Source organism: Hippichthys cyanospilos, chromosome 20, assembly GCF_059441005.1.
Source record: "Hippichthys cyanospilos isolate Australia breed blue-spotted pipefish chromosome 20, RoL_Hcya_1.0, whole genome shotgun sequence".
Lineage (NCBI taxonomy): Eukaryota > Metazoa > Chordata > Actinopteri > Syngnathiformes > Syngnathidae > Hippichthys > Hippichthys cyanospilos.
In genome coordinates this window covers 12742617-12758068 of record NC_142388.1, presented here as the reverse complement: position 1 = coordinate 12758068, position 15452 = coordinate 12742617, and the positions used below count along the sequence as shown (strand labels likewise).

At 36.9% G+C, this 15452-nt stretch overlaps 1 protein-coding gene across 4 annotated transcripts in view; it reads left to right on the top strand.

The window, feature by feature from the left end:
- The window catches only part of disp1 (dispatched homolog 1 (Drosophila)), a 79520-nt gene that overhangs the window by 54401 nt on the left and 9667 nt on the right, over positions 1 to 15452 (top strand). For 3 of the 4 annotated variants that reach the window (XM_088403538.1, XM_088403539.1, XM_088403540.1), the window contains 5 exons: positions 1942 to 2662; positions 12050 to 12079; positions 12414 to 12537; positions 13488 to 13615; positions 15223 to 15317. In XM_088403538.1, coding sequence (XP_088259664.1) covers positions 1983 to 2662; positions 12050 to 12079; positions 12414 to 12537; positions 13488 to 13615; positions 15223 to 15317 — 1057 coding nt within the window. In that variant the 5' untranslated portion in view covers positions 1942 to 1982. Of the gene's footprint in view, positions 1 to 1941; positions 2663 to 12049; positions 12080 to 12413; positions 12538 to 13487; positions 13616 to 15222; positions 15318 to 15452 lie in introns of those variants that run through there. The other variant, XM_088403541.1, reaches the window with a different exon arrangement.

Below are 15452 nucleotides of genomic sequence, written 5' to 3'. Positions count from 1 at the left end.
TTTCTCGTTATGAGAGACAATATTTTTTCCGTCAAAGCGTTTCCTAAGCTGAATATTTTGTAACGAGGGTTTTTGTAAGTAGAGCTACCACTGTACGTGATGTGTTTTGATGAAACAGGCGTGTGTCGGAGTTATTAGTTTTTAATTATTGACAAAAATAGGAATTATCCTTAGAAATGTGCTGTAAATTTGGGGATTTATACAAAAACAATCATCTGAAGTTCTCAACTTCTATTTTCCAGCAGCCAAAAAATTCAAATTGTAATCGGAATGGATGAAAATTTGTAGTAATTAGACATTAGCAGACATTGCACAATAGATGCTCTTTCTGGCTCAAATAAATATTCTTGTTGGTTCTTTTCTTCTTCTGACCTTTATCAGATTACTCCATTTTAGCAATGTCAGCAACAATCTGGCATCTTGCTGGGACAAAAAAATGGCCCTGTCAACGTCTTGATGTCACATCTGTTCCCAAAATGGCCCCCTTTACCCATCAAGACTTCCTCTTTAGGTGTTTAAAAATGAAGCCCATGGCAGAAGAAAAATCTAAACAAGAATAGCAAGCTATAACATAAATGAGCAGTAGTTTGCACAACATATGTCAGTGGCATGGGAGTAGCCTTGCAAAGCAAGACACCCAATTCGTTTGAGCAGTTTCAATCTTCAGAGCAAGTGTAAGCCACAGCTCATTTATTTTTTTGGGTCATCCAATGCCAGGTTTTAAAAAAAATAATTGTGCCCTTCCTTGACAAGCCAAGATTTATTTAAGATGTTAGATCCAGCAGTGGCATGCCCTGTTTAAAGAACCACAGTTATAATTTGGGTCTGAATCATCTGAGAGTTTCCACGTCATCAACCTTCAGTTCACTGCTTTTAATATCACTAAGTATCGGAGGCTGGATTCTCTGAAATACACGTTATGTAGTGTTACTGTTTTTATTATGCATGCATTACATAATTATATGCCGCAATTTTGTTCCATGAAAATGGCAGTCAATGTGATGCATAGCTTCATTCAGGACAGGGAAACAGTAAAAAAGCAGAAAAACTCAATATTTAAATTGCTAGAGTTTATAACGTCTTATTCAATTATGTTGCTCTTGAGTCTCCAAGCCACCCATTTTGACACATAGCCTGCTTGTAATGGCTAAGGCTATTCTGGGTCGATAAGGGATCAGAAGGAGACAAGGCAATGTTTTGCATCCTAATTGTTGACTTTCACTGTGTGAAATGGGGTTTTATTATGGCTTCCCTTAGTAAATGTCAGTAAAATTAATTTTCAACCCAAATCAATTTAGTGCGTCACACCATAATCAAATATGGCTGTGGTCCCCAACCACCAGTCCCCAGCCCGGTACCGGTCTGTGGATCAGCTGGTACCGGGCCGCTTGGGCCGCACCGGAAAAAATTATGTTTTGGAACTGATTTAGTTTATTAGTTATTGATTCGGTTCAACTTGTGACTGTAAATAATGTTAGTTCTTATCATCAACATGTTATATAGTGCTGCCTTGTTTGCGTTGAGCTTGCATTTTCATTTGTGCTAGGTACTTCCCTTTGGTATAAGCAAAGGTGTTGCATTGATAAGAAGTCATTTGCATTTAATTAATGTTTTGTATTGAAATGAATAGCATTTGTAATTCAGCTATATGATTGACTTAATCAAGGTAAAAGTATTTTCAAGACTCAAGCAAGCTGAGGGTCCCTATTAGGCTGTAGTTGTCAGGATGCTTTAGTTCATACTTGGTAAATTGTAGAGTCTTGAACATGACCTCATTGTTTGTCCTTCTTGTTATTGAGAAGGAAGAAACATAAAATGTAGCCCTTATGCCCTAGAGCAGTGCTGGTTTTACGTGACAGGTAATCATGAATGGATGCCATTGCACAAATACTTGGAGCTGCAAAATAGTCAATAATGTTCTTCTTTTTTTTTCCACCCTAGACGAGTGACGATATTGCAGCCAGGCCCATTGGGAGAGGACAATGGCCCTGAGCGACACGATGGATGACCCTCTGGCCCCCAGCATTGAAGTGCATCCTCTCAGTCCTGGTGGAACGGCACCTTCAAACACCAGTTTACCAGACGGCGATGTCCAAGAGCCTCTCACATCTGCCTCAAATGGTGATGACCTTACAGCAGAGGGAGATGAAGAAACCTCAGTTAGGAATCCAGCATGTAGACAGCCACAAAAGAAGCCCAGATCGCAAGTCCACAGAACAAACAGACCAACGCAAAACGGTGGACTTGTCAAACAGAACGGAACCCTTAGGACGCTCCCCCACCCGACTGCCACAGCAACTTCACCCGCTGTGACAGACTCTGAAACGCTAGCCAAACGCCACCTCCCATCCACTACATCCCCGTCTTCCGCTTGTCTTCAGCCCTCACAGCTCTGCTGCCAGCAGTGTCACGTCCACTCCTTTTGCTGTCCCTGTGGTCAGCAGGAGTGCCCGCTCTTTCAGATTCCTGGCACGGGCCATGGGCCTGGCTTGGTTCCTCACGCCAGGAGCCCTTTGACCTGCTCTTGTTGTCCACCTCCCTGCACTTATTCACACCCGCGGCCCAATCTCACACACCCCAACTCCCCACTTTGTCTACACCATCACATTCATCAACCCTGGCAGGAGCACCTCCAGAGTTCAACACATCCAAGTGGAATTAGGTATGTGCTATATATTTTCTTGTTGTTGCGTATTGCATATACTGTATACCACGCATGGGCAAAGTAGGTACAGCCCGGGGGCCATCTGCGGTTAAGCTTTTTAATCCGGCCTGCCAAACCTGAAATTATCAGTCAGGTGGAAAGTGATAATATTAATATCCTGAAGGATAGTGGAATGATCAATGCTTTAAAATACTTAAGTAACTGCCAGCACAAAAAAAGCTTTATTTTGTTCATTTAACTTATTCATTGACAGGAATGTGTTTTCACATTTTTAAAGAGTCCAGAAATTCAACCCGAGATTCTTAAGTATCTCGATTTAATACTTTAAAGGACAATGTGTAAGATTTAGATTTTTCATTATGGACAGCATTTAACATTGTCACGTTTAACAGTGCCACTCCCTCATGTAAAATAATTACATTTAAAACATACTATTGGCCACTAAAAACACATTTATTTGCAAATTTTTGACATTTATATTCATTTATTTGATTCCTTTTAATGAAAATCGGTCTAAATCTTACACATTGTCCGTTTTAAGTATCTGTAAATTATTGCACTTAAGTATCGATTTAATACTTGAGTATCTGGCATTTAATGTCCAGGGTCTTAATAAAACGAGAAAATACGTCCCTGGCATTAAATGAGTTAATTTGCAGTAGTTATAAGAGTCATTTCAATAAATAAATACGTGGGACTTGAATAAATGTTGAAATGTTTTTATTTTATTTATTTAATATCCTGCAATTTTTTTCTATTATGAGGTTGATTATCAAAGTCCAACCCTTTTGTAAAATTTTAGAACATTGTGCCCTCGAGTCAAAATCTTTGCCCACCTCTGCTTTATACCACACAATAGCAGTCAGAAGTTTGGAAACACATTCACATTTTATAAGGGCTGCACCTAAGTACTTCACTTACTTTTTAATCTTTTGATTACTTTTGTTGATTAATCAGTGAATCATATTTTTAAAAAGCATGTTTTAATTAAGACTAAGGTCGGGAAATTGGCAAAAATGTTCATTAATGTATTTCAAGGTAAACGCACAAGTTTGTGTGAAGACGAGGATAAGACTGCTTTCAGAGATGACCAAACAAATCTAAGAATATTTCCAGTTGAGGTCACCCTAAGCATTTTTACTATTGTATGTCTAAACAATGAATAATAACATACAAATTAAAATAATTATAAATTAATTTGTTGACAAGTTATCCATTATATTTCAATATGTCTTCATAATGTCAATGACTTAAATGTTAAACAACAATTTGGGACATTTTTAAATGAAAAGAAGTTTCATACTATTCACTGGTACTGTGCGAATGCCAGCATTGGGGTCTTCTTGATTTGTCTCCAATCAAATGCATTCCTTCTCACATAAATCAAGGGTATTGCGATTTATATTGATATGATCCATATGATGGGACTTTTGATTCATATTGAATGCACGTTTAGTCATGCAATTTTATCCAGTTTGGCCCGCAACCTAAAATTGCTCCCTGTACAATTAATTTTGACAGCCCTGGGCAATTTTAACACTTAGTTATTTTTGTTTGTTTTTTTGCAGGCCTGAATGAAAACACGGTGTACATAAACACACACACAGCAACCATGTGTTTCTCCGTCAAAGCAGCGTGCTTGTATTGAAGCCATTTGTTGGCAAGGCCCTCTGTTTTCCGAGCGATCCATATTTAGTGATGAGGGAGTTGACTTTTCCTCTAAAACCACAGCCCATTACCACATCTGAAATTGAGACCATTTAATGGTATGCGTGATCATTTGCATAATCCTATATTTACCAATGCTGCAAATATGGGGAGGTAGTGAAGAGGGAGAAAAAAAAGAAAAAAAATACATATATATACATATATATATATATATATATATATATATATATATATATATATATATATATATATATATATATATATATATATATGTATGTGTGTGTGTGTGTGTGTGTGTATTGCACTTGTTTTCATCGTAACTTTATTTTATTTTATGATTTGACCTTTGACTTCTCTCTTCACTTGGGTTCAATGGGATCCCCCAGTACCTCCAGCCAAAACTCAGGAAGAATCTTTGTAGGTAGTGTTGAACGATGGGGTATCTCAATATCACACATTCAAGGCACAATGGGAAAAATAAGGCATTTTATTTACAAGCCATTTTAGCTTTTCCCACCACCCATTCCATGTTTTCCTTTTGTTTCCGTTTTTTACTTTCATGTGTTCTTTTTACCTCCTTGAGCACACCCCTAACTCCACCCCTATTTTTCTTTTTTTTTTTCTTTTGAAAGGGAAGCAGATGTGGCATTGGTTTTGGACTCTTTAATGTTGAACCAATTGCTTACTCAACAAAACCGGTATCATCTTTACAGCAGCTTAAAGCTTTGAATTACAGAAGCTTTATTGGACCAGATAGTCTGTAACCTCCCAGTGCACTTTTGAATGGATGAAATTTCTAAGTGACAAAAAGATATAATGAGGGCAGCTGGAGCTTGCATGCGCCATTTCCAAAACTTACACTTACACAAAAATGTTATGTAATTTGAAGTATGTGCCAAGATGATCTGATGCTCATCTTTTTTTTCCTCCCTTTGGACATTTATTTTCTAAATGTGATAATGAAAAGAAATCTTTTTTTTGCCACCTTTGATTGGAGCAACACAGTATTTTGAGGAAAAATTTGAATAGTTCTCAAAACAGGATTATTTCATAACACTCATGAAACTAATTTTAAAGCATTAGGGGTTCTTTGTGAAAGTGTAATAGAATTCAATTACTCAATTAGTCAGTGAGAGTCTATATCTGATTTTAAAAAGATTTCATTGCGATGGCCCTATTTGTATATGTTTGTAAAGAAGAAACTTAGACAAACATAACCATTTATATTCTCTGCCTTTGTGTAAGTGGCGTCCAACAAACATCTTGTTTTGTAATACTATTGTACATGAGACAGGAGGAAGGTTGTTTTCTAACTTTGGTCATGTGACATTTGCAAGTTGGGCAGTGATCTTTTGTTACCTGAGCCATGAGCAACTATGATGTAATTTTCAGTCTACAACAGGAAGCAAAAATGGCGACCCTCGATGTATAAAAACGCCTGGATTTTGCTAAGTTTTGCAAACTTAATTTAGGTAAATTTACATGCTCAAAATAATCCCTCAAAAACATTTTTGCTCCTGTTGACTTGTAAATGATTCCTGGATCACTGGAAATGTAAAATAAAAATGTACTAATTATATGTCCTAAAAAGATGTCTCTCTCTGCACTCATCACCAACACACCAGCAAAGCAAACAAGTGAACTGCATTCAAAATGTTAACTGCTACAATCAATGTTTCATTTAAAGGATTTAGAAACAATTTTTTTTATTTTTAAATTTTTTTGATGCATGTTTATAATTTAATGATAATCATATAAAGGGTGTAAGATCATTTCCCGGCTGGAAAAGTTTACTAGCGATAATTATTTGTGGCAGTCCTACTGATGCTTTGTAATACCGAAACAATTTATCACAGCCTTAGGTTCAATTCAGTTCATAAGCACCAAATAATGACCATGAATTGATATGAAGTGGGGATTCTTGGGAAGACGGGCAAATCCTCTGGGTATATGATCCAGAAGGGTTAAGTATGCAACTTGATCCACAGCCAGTTCTAAGGCTTTACATGAGAGCTTATCATAGATTGTGTGCAGAATGTCGTGTCTGGTGGGATAGGGTTTGGGGATTGCTGGTGTAGAAAAAGTCAAATGGGTTAAATGGGTGTGAGGGTGGGGCCACAGGGGCACCTGAGTTCAGACAGACCTGCTGCTACCTGCACCAGCTAGCAAAGCGATCACTCACAGGCCGAGAGATCAAGAATTTAACTTACCCCTCTCACTCTCTGGTCATCTGGGAAAATGAATGAAAGTGCTCTACTTAATTACTGTATGACAGCCGTTTATTTAGATTCATGTTTTGTGAGATAGCAGGAATCCAGCTGTCCCATCTTTTTGTGACAGAGAAGCATTTATTTATTTTTTTAATTTATTTTGGACTTCTACATGAACAGTTTTAACAGCCATTCTACTAGACACCAGCTGAATCCCATCGCTGGATTCACAACCAAAATCCAAGGAATCTGTCTTAAGATGACCATTTTGTGAGCAGTTGTTTGCAATTTGGATCTTTTCACAAAGTAGAAAAAGTAAAGCATTTTAGCTTGTGAAAATATTTTTATCGACCACAGTTGCATATATGGAAAAGCTCTGCAGTGAAGTAATATTGGTAGCAAATACAATTTTTAAATTGTAGTAGGCCACTCAAAAATGGCGACCCCACGTATAACCCATTCTGGCTTTAGTTGGGCTATTCCTGCTGTATGCCTTACACATTCATATAATTATAATTGCATGCATTGTAAAATTCAATAATTTCTTACCTTGGATGTCAAAATAGGGTCTGACTGCACGAGGTCTGTGAAATAATTTAGCTGTTTTGGAACTGATTTAGTTTATCTTTTAACAGTTACTAATTTGTGCCTCGTTCGGCTTCGTCTTTGTTTTTTTGCGCCACCGCTGATGATAGTGCTTTTTGTGGTGGGGAAGGACAGGCTTCAGTTGGGAGTGTTAATGTTAGTGCACACGCGTTGTTCCTTTTCTTTGTGAGATCAGGCCCACAAGTGTCTGTGAGTTGTGTTTTCTTCGTTGGAATTTTGTCATTTATGCCCCAAATTACTCGTTTGTTGGTCCAACTTGTGACTGTAGATAACATACTAGCAAATGTTAGTTTTTAACTTCAGCATGTTATATAGTGTTGCTTTGCATATGTTTAGCTTAGTTTAGTCGTCAAACTGAATATGGTCCTGAATATATAGTAAAGGGCACTTAAATTATTTTTCTGTTTTGTTTGGTTTCCGTAAAATTTCCAAATGGAACTTTCCCTTGGAAAATTTGTTTTCTAGGAGGTTCTTGACTCCAAAAGGTTTGAGAACCCCGGCCTTAGAATGACTGCTTGTGTACACAAATGTATTTGTGTCGGAATATGCAGCAGAACAATGAGGGCAATTGGAGCGTCCTGTACTTCGGGCAACTTTTTGTATTTTTTTTTTAATTTAATAACTAATACTTACATTTTTGAGCATCAATTTGTGATGCTACATTGCATTCTATGATGATGGTTAAGCCAACTTTGCAGCCAAGCTGGAATTTATGGGAATGGATCGCTAGCCAAGACACATTTGGCTGATTCCCAAAAGATTGACTGCTGTAAAACATTCCACCAATAGTATGCGATAATGGACTGTCAAACATTCTTTATGTTTGAATACAATTGACAGAAAAATATGCAGTAGACTGAAAATATCTGTGTATGATATATTTGCGGTAGAAACTCTGTTTTGACCTTTTTTTGTATCCATCTTTTCTGAGTTCAAATACTTTTCCCGCCTTCCAGAATAGGTAACAGCTAGGTGGCAAGGTGGTAATTTAAGATTTAAGTAAATATGTGTATACTGTTGTAGTCTTTGTCTCAAATATGTAAAGTATAAATACTTTTCACATATAAAAAAAAATTCTGGTACCCACATACACATGCATGAAAATTTGTTATGAAGCGGTCATACCAAACTAAAAGTTTTTGGGAAGCTGTTAACTTAACTGGTTTTGTAATGAATTGGAATTTCAAGTGTAAATTGTGCTTATCATGCTCGGTCATCTACAGGCTCCACTCCAGTTCAACATCTGAGGGCCATTACTCCGAGAGCAACAGACTATGGATGAAAACAAGAAGGGATAACAGTACAGTTACTATATAAGCTTTAACAAATATGTGTAAATAAGTAATTTATGTCTTAAATATGTAAACTTTCCACATTTGAAAAATTCTGGTACCCACTTACACCCATGAAAATTCCGGGGGGGTAGAGGAAGGATGGGAGGAGAGCGGGGGGCGCCCTATTGCACGGATTTGACTTTTCGCCGGGGGGTTTTGGTCTCCCATTTGCCGTGAAAGATGAGGAACACAAACTGATTTTTTTTTTCTATTAATTTCTACCATGGCAATTCCCTAATATACTGTATATGTATTAATATAAAAGAATTAGATGTAAAGAATGCTTATGTAATTTAATTGTTCAGTTATATAGACCTTTTCGACAATGAGAGTTTGAAATTTATGTGAATAAAATTAAATGTAAGAAATGTTTATCAACATATAAATCATTTTTTACTATATATTATTTCAGTTCTATAATGACAGTTTGAAATATATTTTGTTAATAAAATAAAAAAATTATATTATATTACTCATACAATTGTTTTATTTGTATACGATAATGCCACAATGTTGTCTATTGAATATGATGTCAAATGTGGTCAAAACAGTTCACCTGCATTTTATTGAGTACTTTTAAATCAGAGCCACATGTAGAACGAATGTAGTTTGTATTGGTTTTCTGAATTCTGTTGAAAACACAAGGTTACCACCTCATGCATTTAAAGTTTGATGTACTGAACAAATGCCTGATTCATGAGGAAATGTGTCTCATTTAAAAAAAGTTTTTTTTTTTTTTTATGTGCAGCTGTTGACTAATTAAATTTTTTGACTGGCTTCCAAATTGTTGGCACCGGTGAAGTACTTGCCTGGCAGTGATCCATGTTTCTCTGACTGCTCTTGTAATGACGTTTTAAATGGACGCACATCGCCTATTTCATGGCTGACTCAAAAGCTAATCATGTGCAGCATTCATAGCAAGGCAAACATCAGGGCTTGGCAGGGCTTACTGCTGACACTAATTGCTCCAACTTGAAAGTCTGTTTCGTAGAATATTTGCCCACCTGTCTGACAGGGAATGTTCCGCAGTGTCTGAACACTTACCTTCAGCCTTGGAACATTTAGAATGATATTAATGTCACAATAATCTTTTCATAAGTGTAGATCCATTTTTTTACATAAGCAGTCTTTTTTTTTTTCTTTTTTTCTTTTTTTGTCTTTTGACATCTAAAATCCCTGTTTTGAATCAATATAAAAAGATTTAACCACAACTCTCATGACTGCATTTGGACAGACCCAAATTTGGGGCGCTGGCACATTTTACCATACTCTCACACACACGCCACTAAACACCACAACCCAGACTTTTTTGTTTGTTTGTTTCTTTGTTCTGTCAGCACAACGTTGAGTGAGTAGCCAGTAGCCTGTGTTTACCTTATTAATTTGCCCAGTGATCCAGAAAGACTGCCACAGGTAAATATAAAAACAATGAAAGTTACACAGAGAAAAGAAAATAAGGAGAGCCAGCGAAAAGAAGCAAGACAGAAGTTGGAGCAACTAAGCAATCTCAGCATATTTATTTTCTGTACAAACGGTACAAACAGGCACTTAGGAAACAGGAACTTATCATGCAGACGATTTTCTGTGATCACCCTTTAACACGAGCATCTCATTTTTAGCATCCTGTAAAATAATTGCTTTTGAATTGATATTAAATATATGTAACGTTATGGTCAAAAGTTTTGAAACATCCTCTAATTCATTGGGGTTTTTTTTCATTACTTATAAATTTCTTGGTCTATTGATCTATACTCAACCTATAGCCATTATAAAAACATATTGATTAAATTATTTGGTCAACAAACATTAAGAGACAAGACAAAATACGTTTTTGAATTTAGAAAAGCATTCACATTTTTGCTAATGTCAGAACTTTGCACAGTTTGCAATATTGATCAAGACTAGTTGAATTTGTTCCAAAACCTTTGACTGGAATGGTGTATTAAATTGATTAGCCCACATTCAATATAAGTTGTATCTGCAATAAATTGGTGAGGAGAAAATTCCTTTGTCGTCAATGTGTAAATGCCAGTTAAATTCGCAATGTTTGCTAAGGCTATTTTAAATAAATTTTGTCCAAAAAACCCCAAAACAAACGAACTGTATTTTCCCGACTATAAGCCGCACTGGTATACAAGCTATGGAATCGTAACGCGAATTCGCCGTGTGGCGGGCAATCCAAATCTATGTTAATTCACTAATGAATGTAAAACCCAAGGTAAAAACATCAACATTGTGTATAAATATTAAAAAATGGTATCAAAATAGTATAGTAAGTGCTATGTATATATAATATGCATGTATACAATTAAAAAACATCATAAATAAAAAACACAAAAAGGATTTATTTACCTTTATGTGAAGAGCTTGTTAGGTCATATTCCCTAGTGAGGGTAGCCTCGGCGAGGCTAGTTTAGCCTTCCTCGTTTTTCTTGATTATCTCCAGCTTCGTTTTCTGTAAAAATCATCTTCTTACTTCTTTCTTTAATATCACTAGCAATCCATGGACATTCCATTCAAGTTTGAATTAAGCATTAAAATGCACATTAAATAGTTATTTTAAGCACTCAGACGTAATCCAGTCCATAGCATGCCGCCATTGTGACAGTGACACCAACCAATAGCAGACCACTATCTTAGGGAGTCATGACGCAGACAAATAGCAGACTAGCATCTGAGTGACGCGTTGCAGCGCAGGCAGTTTGACGGGACCAGAAAATATGAGCAATTACCTAAAAACGCCTGAAAATCGAGACAAAACAACACAAATACAGCCACTCCCTATGGTCATGATAGTTGTTTTTGACGTAAAGCAGGAAAAATACCATAAATAACGCCAACAGCAACATTCTATCTTTAACATACTGAACATGCCTGCATTTTTAGTCCCAACATATCTATAGAAAATGGATGGATGGATAGATATTTTCAAAATAAAACCCCAACAAAATATTGCAGAGTTCAATAACAGTTCAAACTCAAAATCAATACTTCAATAGCATCTTCTTCTGTCTCCCTTTGTTTTATTGATAGTGAACAAATAAATACATCGCACATAATTCATATATACAATCATAAAAATATAAATACAATCATATCACCTCTATACTATACATTAAATTTACACATCATGAACTTTTTTACAAGAATAAAACATTTTTCAAACTCTTTTTGAGCACAGCCACATCTTTTCAATTCTGTTTCATAGTAGTTCCATAGATTGACACATTTAACATATTTGCTTAACTGGTGGATTGTCTCCTGGTGGCTAGCCAAAATAAAAAACACACACACAGATAAGCCCCACTGGGCTATAAACCACGGGGTTCAAATCATGAGGAAAAAGTCATGGCTCATAGTCTGAAAAATACGGTACTTTTCATGGTTTCCACTGCACACTGCAGTGTATGTGCTGCTTCTCATATTTGGAATCAAAGGTTACATGGCATCATAAATAAATAGTACTCTCCTCCTCCAAACTCTTGCAAAAATATTTTTGGGGATTGGCCACTGCTTTGACATCAAAAATGTAAATGTTATTTATGTGTGTTTTTTTTCTTTTTCAGCCCTGCATGGCCCTTTAGATTCCCCAAAAGGTAAGACCTGCCAAAAACAAAGTCTTCTGTTGATGGTCTGGATTGCAGACCCCCCCCCCCCCCCCCCCCCCCCCCATTATTCCCCTCATCCATCCATCACTGCTGTCATTCCTCAGCAGTGAGTCACGAGTTATCTTGTGGGAGTTGTGTCTGTCTGTACCTGGCCTTTGTAAACCAGCAGAATGCATCATCATCATTTCTTAGTTACAAAGCTTCTAGAAACATACTAATGCTAATTCTCTATCCGTGTACCATATTCATAATTTGTTTATTTTTTGTTAGAGGATGTTGGGATAGCCACAAAATCTTTACAGCATCCTTTTTGCTTTTTCAGCTATTCTGAACTAATAGCTGATTGGCCAGTGGTGGTGCTTGGTGTTTGCACAGTGTTAATAGTCGTGTGTGCCCTTGTGGGTGTCCTGGTTCCTGACCTCCCCGATTTCTCTGACCCGCTTTTGGTGAGTACAGATTCAAAAAGCATGTACTGTATTTAGAAACAGCCTCTAAACATTCTAAATCTCCCCTATGGGCAATTTACAGTCTTAAATTAACCGAGTGCAGAGAGGAAAATGTAAACTCTTCATACACACGGAGCAAAACGTCCTTTCATACATTTTCTACCACTTTGGTTGGGTCGCGGGGACAGCAGCTTCAGCAAGGAATTCCAGACTTCCCTCTTCCCAGCCAATTTGTTCTGCTCGTCAGAGAGAATCCCCAGGCGTTCCCAGGCCAGCCAAGAGACATAGTCCCTCCGGCTTGTCCTGGGTCGTCCCCTGGGCCTCCTCCCTGTGGGACATGCCTAGAACACCTCACCAAGGAGGCGTCCATGAGGCATTCTAACCAGATGTCCAAACCGCCTCAATTGATTCCTCTCAAATATATATCGACAATTGACTTCCTAATGTTATTGGCAAAGCCAAAGAACCAAAACTTTTAATTAGCCAGGTTTGTAGAGTTGTCAGATGTAAGGCCTGGGAGACATCTGTGGCCCGCCATCCATTTTTAAGTCGCCCATGACAGGTGCAAAAACCAAAATCTGCCTGTTTGCCAGCCATATGCAGGATACACAGAGACAAACGACCATTCATACTCACAATCACACCTCAGGGCAGTTTGCAATGTCCAATATATCTAGCATGCATGTTTTTGGAACGTGGAAGGAGACCAGAGTGCCCGGAGAAGACCCACGCTGACACAGGGTGAACATGCAAATTCCACACAGGAAGGCTGTGGTCGCTCACCGTACGACAAATTACTTCTGTTTTGGTTCTGAATGTAGAAATGGGTTTGCAAAGACTTGTAATTTTACATGTTACAAATGTACGTTAGCAGTCTATTCCAAGTTAGTAACAATGACGTGGGGCCAAAATTGTACTCTGTTTTATCTGATATTTTGATTTCTTCGAAGGGTTTTGAGCCTCGAGGAACTGCCATCGGTCAACGACTGGTCACATGGAACAACATGGTGAAGAACACTGGCTACAAAGCAACATTGGCCAACTATCCTTTCAAATACGCTGACGAGCAGGCTAAAAAGTAAGTGAACACAGCTGTCTCTGTGAAGGTTCACAGATGTCACTGTCAAACATTTTTATTTAGGGTACAGTTTTTCAATGTGCTTCGAATTGTTAGTCTGCAACTGATTGGCTCAAAATGTGACTTTCCCATTAAATTTAATTAGCAATGTTTTATTTTCATGCAGGAATCACTGACCTCTTGCAGATACACTAAAACAACACACTAATAGAGTAGAAATCATATTTGATTTGGCTTTGCACATTCAGGAGAGTGATCATTCAGTCAATATGAAGCCAGACTGTTCAAACTGTGACACCCTAGCAGACGAAAAAAAAATGACACCCTCCCCCTTCCTCCATCTTTCAATGTTTCTGTCTCTAGACATAATTGTCTGCTAATGTCTGTCAGCAAGCTTCCCTGCCTCATCACTTATCTGTCAACCCTGTCCTCTAGCCCCCCTTCAGAGGCGTGTACTACCTAACTACACGCTCTTACTCTTGTACTTCTCGGATAAATTTTGCATCAGTTTGAATGAAATACATTTATTACTTTTACCAAAGTGTTTGAGAAATTTCACTTACGCTCCGTTATATTGTTTGATGTATTGCGCTCCTGTACAACTGCTGCGGTTTTTATTATGGTATATTAGACTTGTCAGGCTTTTTTACCAATTCAGCACAACTTATTATAATTTTTCATAATCTAAAAACACTCAATACCAATATTTTTTTAACTTTTTTGCAACCTAAAGATTCCCGTAAGAGGGGCAAAACTGTGGTCAGTAAATACTGTCTGTCTCACAGTGGCCCAGCGCCTGTAATAATAATAATAATAATAATAATAATAATAATAATAATAATAATAAAACATTTGTACAAAGAACTCAATTTCCAGAGGAATGATACATATGGCATTATTTATGATAAACCGTGAATCGACATTTGTCAGAGTTCAATATAAGTATTTTATATGCTGTCTACTGTTTGAGCCTATGGATGCGATGGAAACCGAAGACCATTTGTTGTGGCAGAAATAGCCTTAATGCACTTTTTTTACTCAGTACCTTTTTTTCACCAAATACTTAATTGTGCTTCTTAAATGATTACTTTTTTTTTTTGTTTTGTTTTTTTTTTTACATCATAGGTGTCCAACTAAAGGCTTGGGGTCCAGATTTAAACCCCAAAAGAAAAAGGAAAAAAAAGTAAACTTCCATGACATGCCAAATTTTGAATAACTGCTGGATATTTATCTTAAATTATTATTAATTTTCCAGAGTTGGCCCCAATATAATAAAAAATCGTTTTTTTTTTTAATAATTGATTTGATACCCTTTTTGCTATAATTTGAACAATAACTGAACTGTTATTTTCAACTTATTCTAGGCAATGCATCAATTTTTTGTTTGTGTACAAATACAATGAATCAAACATGTAATTGATTGTACCATTATAAAGGCCACTTGGGGGAAGCTACAACTACAAGTGTGACACCCCTACTTTGAGTAATATTTTATGCATATTCTAAAGTAACTATACTCTTACTTGAGTTTAGTTTTCAGCTAGTCGGCTAATCTGCAATTATTCCCTTTATTTATGATGTCCAATACATTTTCTGTTGATTTCTAGTCACCAAGAACCCAAATGGCCTGAAGACCACTTTGAAAGAGAAAAACGGCATGCGGAGTGGGACTTCAGTAAGGAGTTTTTCTGTGATGTGCCTGGTAAGGTTTTCATATCAAATAAAAATCTCAATAGGTTTAAATATATTAAAGAGCTTCTCAATGTGACACACTTGATGTCTCTGTCAGGCAAATGGCTTTGTTTTAATTAGGACAACTTTTATTAAATTGGTGTAA